This window comes from Anolis sagrei, chromosome X, assembly GCF_037176765.1.
Source record: "Anolis sagrei isolate rAnoSag1 chromosome X, rAnoSag1.mat, whole genome shotgun sequence".
Taxonomy (NCBI): Eukaryota; Metazoa; Chordata; class Lepidosauria; order Squamata; family Dactyloidae; genus Anolis; species Anolis sagrei.
Window position 1 is genome coordinate 3,209,813 of NC_090034.1, and position 9,300 is coordinate 3,219,112.

The window sequence follows — 9,300 nt, forward strand, 5'->3', positions numbered from 1 at the left end:
TTGGGAAAGTCTTGTATTCATTCTTGAGTGGCTAAGGGGGAAAAGGAAAGGGCCTGAAGCTGTTAGGAATGGTGGGAGTTATAGTCCAAAACATATCTGTAAGGGTCCATCTTGAGAATTAAAGGATTGTGTCCTTAAGAGTCAGATCAGGCAACACTGCGTTAACGTGTGGATCTTGGGTCTTGTTCGATGTTCACGTCTATGTCTAAGATCTTGAGTGGCTGAGGGGGAAAAGGAAAGGACCTGAGGCTGTTAGGAATGGTGGGAGTTGGAGTCCAAAGCATATCTGTAAGGGTCCATCTTGAGAATTAAAGGATTGTGTCCTTAAGAGTCAGATCAGACAACACTGTGTCATCGTATGGATCTTGGGTCTTGTTCTGTGTTCACGTCTAAGATCTTTGGGAAAGTCTTGTATTCATTCTTGAGTGGCTAAGGAAAAAAAGGAAAGGGCCTGAGGCTATTAGGAATGGTGGGAGTTGTAGTCCAAAACATATCTGTAAGGGTCCATCTTGAGAATTAAGGGATTGTGTCCTTAAGAGTCAGATCAGGCAACACTGTGTCATCGTGTGGATCTTGGGTCTTGTTCCATGTTCACGTCTGTGTCTAAGATCTTGAGTGGCTGAGGGGGAAAAGGAAAGGACCTTAGGCTGTTAGGAATGGTGGGAGTTGTAGTCCAAACATATCTGTAAGGGTCACAACTTGAGAATTAAAGGATTGTGTCCTTAAGAGTCAGATCAGGCAACACTGTGTCATCGTGTGGATCTTGGGTCTTGTTCCATGTTCACGTCTATGTCTAAGATCTTGAGTGGCTGAGGGGGAAAAGGAAAGGACCTGAGGCTGTTAGGAATGGTGGGAGTTATAGTCCAAAACATATCTGTAAGGGTCCATCTTGAGAATTAAAGGATTGTGTCCTTAAGAGTCAGATCAGGCAACACTGTGTCATCGTGTGGATCTTGGGTCTTGTTCCATGTCCACATCTATGTCTAAGATCTTTGGGAAAGTCTTGTACTCATTCTTGAGTGGCTGAGGTGGAAAAAGAAAGGGCCTGAGGCTGTTAGGAATGGTGGGAGTTATAGTCCAAAACATATCTGTAAGGGTCCATCTTGAGAATTAAAGGATTGTGTCCTTAAGAGTCAGATCAGGCAACACTGTGTCATCGTGTGGATCTTGGGTCTTGTTCCATGTCCACATCTATGTCTAAGATCTTTGGGAAAGTCTTGTACTCATTCTTGAGTGGCTGAGGTGGAAAAAGAAAGGGCCTGAGGCTGTTAGGAATGGTGGGAGTTATAGTCCAAAACATATCTGTAAGGGTCCATCTTGAGAATTAAAGGATTGTGTCCTTAAGAGTCAGATCAGGCAACACTGCGTCATCGTGTGGATCTTGGGTCTTGTTCCATGTTCACGTCTATGTCTAAGATCTTGAGTGGCTGACGGGGAAAGGGAAAGGACCTGAGGCTGTTAGGAATGGTGGGAGTTGTAGTCCAAAACATATTTGTAAGGGTCACAACTTGAAATGCTCCATAACAACAAATCTTTACTAATATCTCCAAAACGTTTTGGAGGCTTCCGTTTCATTTCGTAATGCTACGGAGGGGTTCCATTCCAATTAGTAATCCAGAGATTTGTGTTGTCGAATCATACAAACCTCTGAATGACGCAATGGACCCCTGAAGCTTTGCACAGCCCTGTCCTTTATATGTCAGCTTTGGGTGGTGTTGTGCAAGCCTGCACATATAATCAAACCCACAAGACTGGAGTGATGGCTGCATTTTGCATGAGGAAGATGAGGATTTGGATATGTGCCTGTGCTTTATTGTGATGCCAAAACTGATACCTTCCCTCTCCTTTTAGTATCTAGACAGAATAGGACAGCTCTTCTTTGGTGTTCCACCCAAACAAACCTCATCCTATGGAGGACTACTAGGTAAGTTAAGGCTCTAAAGCAGCGGTTTTCAACCTGGGGGTTACGACCCTCAGAGGGGTTGTTCGGCAATAAAAACATCATCATCACATTACACAAGCCAAGTCGTCAGTACAGTCACAATTCGTCGCCATCCTTCCATGTGGACAAGGGTTATTGACTCAATCCTCAAATGCCACATTCCAAAGCCAGGTTTTTATTAGTTTCCTAAAGGTCAGGAGGGAAGGAGCAGATCTAATCTCTGGTGGGAGGGAATTCCAAAGCCAAGGGGCCACCACCGAGAAGGCCCTCTCCCTTGTTCCCACCAAACGCGATTGCGAAGGTGGTGGGACCGAGAGCAGGGCCTCTCGGGAATATCTTAGTAACCTTGATGGTTCATAGGGGAGAATCCGTTTGGACAGGTAAACTGGGGCGGAGTCGTTTAGGGCTTTATAGCTCAAAACCAGCACTTTGAATTGTGCTCGGAAGCTAATCGGCAGCCAGTGGAGCTGCAAGTTGCTTCCTGCAAGTTGCTTCCGGTGTGAGAGAATTGGCCGTCTGCAAGGACGTTGCCTAGGGGACGTCCGGATGATTTTGCTGTTTTTATCATCCTTGTGGGAGGCTTCTCTCATGTCCCCGCATGAGGAGCTGGAGTTGATAGAGGGAGCTCATCCTCGTCTACCCGGATTCGAACCTGCCGGTGCACAGGGTTTTAACCCACTGCGCCACCGGGGGCTCCTAGGTAGTGAGGTAGTGACCTCACTACCTTTGAGGATGCTTGCCATAGATGCAGGCGAAACGTCAGGAGAGAATGCCTCTAGACCATGGCCAATATAGCCCGAAAAAACCTACAACAACCCACTCTCTCTGTGACATTTTGAAGCCAGCAGAGGGTGCTGGAAACCTTGAATTGGAACTTGTGAAGCAACAAGTTCTTATAAGGAAACTGAGAAGAGGAGGAGATGGGCAGGAAAGGGGTCTAAAAGGAAGTGGTGGTGAGAAGAAGTCAGTAGTGTTTTTCGTTGCTGCAGAGATACAAGCAATATATCCATTTCAAAGCAGAACCGGCTTGTGAGTGGTTATTTAATATTGCTATATAGATCTTACAGTCTGACACGAAGCTCTCGCTCAGGATCTCTCCTTCAGCATCTCCTGCTGGAACTCCATGCTGGTGAACCAGAATGTAATCAAAGAAACTCAAAACAATGTATTGTTGAAGTCTTTCATGGCCGGAATCACTGGGTTGTTGTAGGTTTTTTTGGGCTAGATGGCCATGTTCTAGAGCCATTCTCTCCTGACGTTTCGCCTGCATCTATGGCAAGCATCCTCAGAGGTAGTGAGGTAGTGACGTCAGGAGATAATGCCTCTAGACCATGGCCAAGAGGGGGAGATGGGCAGGAAAGGTGTCTAAAAGGAAGTGGTGGTGAGAACAAGTCAGTAGTGTGTTGTTGTAGGTTTTTCCGGGCTATATGGCATGTTCTGGAGGCCCTTTTTCTCCTGACGTTTCGCCTGCATCTATGGCAAGCATCCTCAGAGGTAGTGAGGTCTGCTGGAAGTAGGAAAAGTCAGTCGTGTCTTTCTTTGCTGCAGAGATACAAGCAATATATCCATTTCAAAGCAGAACCGGCTTGTGAGTGGTTATTTAATATTGCTATATAGATCCTACAGTCTGGCAAGAAGCTCTCCCTCAGGATCTCTCCTGCTGGAACTCCACGCTGGTGAACCAGAATGTATTCAAAGAAACTCAAAACAATGTATTGTCAAAGGCTTTCATGGCCGGAATCACTGGGTTGTTGTAGGTTTTTTCGGGTTATATGGCCATGTTCTAGAGGCATTCTCTACTGACGTTTTGCCTGCATGTATGGCAAGCATCCTCAGAGGTAGTGAGGTAGTGACCTCACTACCTCTGAGGATGCTTGCCATAGATGCAGGCAAAATGTCAGGAGAGAATGCCTCTAGACCATGGCCATATAGTCCAAAGAAACCTACAACAACCCACTCTCTCTGTGACATTTTGAAGCCAGCAGAGAGCGCTGGAAACCTTGTATTGGAACTTGTGAAGCAACAAGTTCTAATAAGGAAACTGAGAAGAGGGGGGAGATGGGCAGGAAAGGTGTCTAAAAGGAAGTGGTGGTGGGAACAAGTCAGTAGTGTGTTGTTGTAGGTTTTTCCGGGCTATATGGCATGTTCTGGAGGCCCTTTTTCTCCTGACGTTTCGCCTGCATCTATGGCAAGCATCCTCAGAGGTAGTGAGGTCTGTTGGAAGTAGGAAAAGTCAGTCGTGTCTTTCTTTGCTGCAGAGATACAAGCAATGTATCCATTTCAAAGCAGAACCGGCTTGTGAGTGGTTATTTAATATTGCTATATAGATCCTTCAGTCTGACACGAAGCTCTCCCTCAGGATCTCTCCTTCAGCATCTCCTGCTGAAGTTCTAATAAGGAAACTGAGAAGAGGGGGAGATGGCAGGAAAGGTGTCTAAAAGGAAGTGGTGGTGGGAACAAGTCAGTCGTGTCTTTCTTTGCTGCAGAGCTACAAGCAATATATCCATTTCCAAGCAGAACCGGCTTGTGAGTGGTTATTTAATATTGCTATATAGATCCTACAGTCTGACAAGAAGCTCTCCCGCAGGATCTCTCCTTCAGCATCTCCTGCTGGAACTCCATGCTGGTGAACCAGAATGTAATCAAAGAAACTCAAAACAATGTATTGTCGAAGTCTTTCATGGCTGGAATCACTGGGTTGTTGTAGGTTTTTTTGGGCTAGATGGCCATGTTCTAGAGGCATTCTCTCCTGACGTTTCGCCTGCATCTATGGCAAGCATCCTCAGAGGTATTGAAGTAGTGACCTCACTACCTCTGAGGATGCTTGCCATAGATGCAGACGAATCGTCAGGAGAGAATGCCTCTAGAACATGGCCAATATAGCCCGAAAAAACCTACAACAACCCACTCTCTCTGTGACATTTTGAAGCCAGCAGAGAGCGCTGGAAACCTTGTATTGGAACTTGTGAAGCAACATGTTCTAATAAGGAAACTGAGAAGAGGGGGAGATGGGCAGGAAAGATGTCTAAAAGGAAGTGGTGGTGGGAACAAGTCAGTAGTGTGTTGTTGTAGGTTTTTCCGGGCTATATGGCATGTTCTGGAGGCCCTTTTTCTCCTGACGTTTCGCCTGCATCTATGGCAAGCATCCTCAGAGGTAGTGAGGTCTGTTGGAAGTAGGAAAAGTCAGTCGTGTCTTTCTTTGCTGCAGAGATACAAGCAATATATCCATTTCAAAACAGAACCGGCTTGTGAGTGGTTATTTAATATTGCTATATAGATCCTACAGCTCTTCCTCAGGATCTCTCCTGCTGGAACTCCACGCTGGTGAACCAGAATGTATTCAAAGAAACTCAAACAGTTCTAGCCCCTTGGGTGTGGTACAAGGTTGCTGGTTGACCTCCTTAGCTAGCTGAACAAGATGATTACCACTCGTAAGGTTTTTCTTTACATTGGCCTATAAAGCCCTAAACGGTTCTGGCCCAAGCTACCTATCCGAACGTATCTCCGCCTACGAACCCACCAGGACTTTAAGATCTTCTGGGGAGGCCCTGCTCTCGATCCCACCTGCATCACAGGCACGGCTGGCGGGGACGAAGGACAGGGTCTTCTCAGTGGTGGCCCCTCGGCTGTGGAACGCCCTTCCCGTGGACATCAGATCAGCTCCCTCGTTAATGGTGTTTCGAAGGAAACTAAAACCTGGCTATTTGAACAGGTGTTCGGATAAACAGTGCAATGAATATAGGAAAACGGAATTATGGATGACGAATTGGATCACGATTCTAGTTACGAGACGTTAATGTGTTGTTTGTTGATATGTCATTACTCCGTATATTACGCTGTTAACTGGTTTTAAAATTGTATGTTGTTCGGATTGACTTTCTGCTCTTGTTGTGAACCGCGTTGAGTCCCCTACGGGCTGGGAAACTGCGGTATACAAGCAAAGTAAATAAATAAATTTATTTATTTTTTATTTATTTATTTGCTATACTTGTATACCGCCGTTTCTCAGCCTAGCCGGCGACTCAACGCGGTTTACAACAACTTATAACAAACAACAGTATACAGTTTAAAAGCATAAAAACATAATCCACAATACATATCAATAAACAATCCAATTCATCTCTTGACTAAAATCGTGATCCAGTTTCGTCGTCCAGATTGCCAGTCCTTCAATCATTACACTTATTGCACTGAATTAACCGAACGCCTGCTCGAACATCCAGGTTTTTAGTCTTTTCCGGAATACCATCAATGAGGGGGCTGATCTTACCTCCATGGGAAGGGCGTTCCATAGCTGCAGGGCCACCACAGAAAAGGCCCTGTCTCTCGTCCCCGCCAGCCACACCTGTGAAGCAGGTGGGATAGAGAGCAGGGCCCCCCCAGAAGATCTTAGGGTCCTGGTGGGCTGATAGGCCGAGATACGTTCGGATAGGTAAGTTGGGCCAGAACCGTTTAGGGCTTTAAAGGCCAACGCCAGCACTTTGAATTGAGCCCGGTAGCAAATCGGCAGCCAGTGGAGCTGGTGCAACAAGGAGTCGTGTGCTCCCTGCGCTCCGCTCCTGTTAAAATCATGGCTGCCGAGCGTTGGACTAGCTGGAGCTTCCGGGCCGTCTTCAAGGGCAGCCCCACGTAGAGAGCGTTGCAGTAGTCAAGGCGGGATGTGACCAGAGCGTGTACCACCGTGGCCAAGTCAGACTTCCCAAGGTACGGGCGCAGTTGGCGCACGAGTTTTAACTGTGCGAATGCTCCCCTGGTCACCGCCGAGACCTGGGGTTCCAGGCCTTCTCGCCTGGCCAGCAGATGAGAAGCCAGCTCGGTGAAAGGTCATCGCAATGCTTCCATGTTGGTGAGAGCATAATGTTTTCATGTTAGAAAGGTATTTAGGCTTCTTGCAAACTAAGAGAAAGAGTCAGTTGGCGCACAAGCTTTAGCTGTGCAAATGCTCCCCTGGTCACCACCGAGACCTGGGCTTCCAGGCTCAGCGATGAGTCCAGGATCACTCCCAAGCTGCGAACCTGTGTCTTCAGGGGGAGTGCGACCCCATCCAACACAGGCTGTAACCCTATGCCCTCTTCGGCCTTGCGACTGACCAGGAGTACCTCTGTACATACACTGTACATACACATACATACACTTGGTCCCGCGAGGACTTATCGCAACAGATATGCAGTAGGGCTGGTCAATTCGTTTCGTTAATTCGTAATTTGTTAAAAAATTCGTTAATTTTTGAATTACGAAACGATTACAAAACATTTTTTTTAACCTGGAAGTGTTTTTAAATATCGAAACGGCAGGCGCCAAAAATTTTTGTATTTCCGTCCATTTCGGAAATACGTAAGATGGCCGCCTGCCGATTCTTGCTGAGAGGGGCGAGCGAGAGGGGCGAGCGAGCTGCGAGCGAGAGGGGCGAGCGAGCGGCGAGCGAGAGGGGCAGAAGCACTCTCTCCTGACATTTCACCCACATCTATGGCAGGCATCCTCAGAGGTTGTGAGGTCTGTTGGAAACTAGGCAAGTGGGGTTGATATCTGTGGAATAATGTTCAGGGTGGGAGGAAGAACTCTTGTCTGCTGGAGCGAGAGGGGCGAGCGAGCGGCGAGCGAGAGGGGCGAGCGAGCGGCAAGCGAGAGGGCCCGCCAGAGTGAGTGCCTGCCTTCCCTCCTTAATAATAATTAATAATAATCCCTATTCTACTAAATTAATAATTAAATTTAAAAAATATTTTAAAAATATTGAAAAAAAAAGGGCGCCATCTTTACAAAATGTTTTGTAAATATTTACGAAATTTCGTAAATACCGAACTTTTTTTTTGGAAAATTTTGTAATTATTTTAAATATCGAAACAAAAAAACACCCCAAATACAAATCGATTTTAGAAACAAATTTTTGCGTTGTTACCCAGGCCTAATACATACACTTGGTCCTGCGAGGACTTATGGCAACAGATATGCAGCCGCTCCCTCTGACTTTCCCTGCTTTGTCCCCTCTCCTTCCATCGTAGGCAACCTTTTGAACAGCTTGATGGTGGCTGGAGAAGAAGAGGACGTGGAGGACGGGCAAGAAGACAGCAGTCCCATCGAGCTGGATTGACCTCTTCCGGGGCTGCTTGGAACGCCGACCACGTTCTCCACCCCTCACCCAAGCGAAGAAACAAACAAACAAACGAAACAAAGACGGTTTTGAGAACAAGTCCTGCCATTCTTTCTCCACAGGTCCAAGGGCTCCTCTGTTGAGTTGAAAAGGAGAGGGTGCGGAGATGATGATGATGACGGTGGTGATGACGGTGGTGATGATGATGATGTTCATGATGTTTTGGTCCTTATTATTTATGTAAACAGAGAAAATACGCAAGGCAAGGGGAGGAGAGCCACGAGAACTGACTGGGTGTGGGCATTGGTGGACCTCTGGCACTGCTGGATGGTGATGGACCCAGGAGAAGGTGGAGAAGGTGGAGGTGGAGGAGACAGTGGCACCCTCTCTCTCTCTCTCTCTCTCTGCCATTCCCTCTTCTCACAATCACACTCAATAAAGCCGGCGCAGGCATTTCTTGCTACCTATTTTAAACCACGGTTTTGTTTCGGCAAGCTCATACGTACACGTAAGCGCTTATGGGTCACTTAGGGTTACCTCGAAAGGGCGAGGCGGGGGGGGGGGGGCGTCATGGGTTAGAAAAGTTTTTCGAGACGAGCCAAAGAGGATACGATGCAAAATTGAGGAAACCCTACAAAACGCACCACTGGGTTGTTGCAGGTTTTTTCGGGCTATATTGCCATGTTATAGAAGCATTCTCTCCTGACGTTTCCCCTGCATCTATGGCAAGCATCCTCAGAGGTTGTGAGGTGTGTTGGAACTAGGAAAATGGGTTTATATATCTGTCCAGGGTGAGACAAAGAACTCTTGTCTGCTGGAGCTAGGTGTGAATGTTTCAACTGACCACCTTGATTAGCATTGGATGGCCTGGGTTGTTGTAGATTTTTTCGGGCTATATGGGCATGGTCTAGAGGCATTCTCTCCTGACGTTTCACCTGCATCTATGGCAAGCATCCTCAGAGGTAGTGAGGTCTGTTGGAACTAGGAAAATGGGTTCATATATCAGTGGAATGACCAGGGTGGGACAAAGGACTCTTCTCTGCTGGAGCTAGGTGTGAATGTTTCAACTGACCACCTTGATTAGCATTTGGTGGCCTGGCAGTGCCTGGGGCAATCTTTTGTTGAGAGGTGATTAGATGTCATTGTCGAAGGCTTTCATGGCCGGAATCACTGGGTTGTTGTAAGTTTTTTCGGGCTATATGTCCATGTTCTAGAAGCATTCTCTCCTGACGTTTCGCCTGCATCTATGGCAAGCATCCTCAGAGGTTGT

At 46.9% G+C, this 9,300-nt stretch overlaps 1 protein-coding gene across 1 annotated transcript in view; it reads left to right on the top strand.

Annotated features, from left to right (window-relative positions):
• The window catches only part of LOC132780023 (Golgi to ER traffic protein 4 homolog), a 41,754-nt gene extending 33,257 nt beyond the window's left edge, over positions 1-8,497 (top strand). The window contains exons 8-9 of the mRNA XM_067473633.1: positions 1,852-1,924; positions 7,942-8,497. Of these exons, the coding sequence (XP_067329734.1) occupies positions 1,852-1,924; positions 7,942-8,030 (162 nt within the window). The 3' untranslated portion in view covers positions 8,031-8,497. The remainder of the gene's footprint in view (positions 1-1,851; positions 1,925-7,941) is intronic.
• Positions 8,498-9,300: the final 803 nt, after the last annotated feature.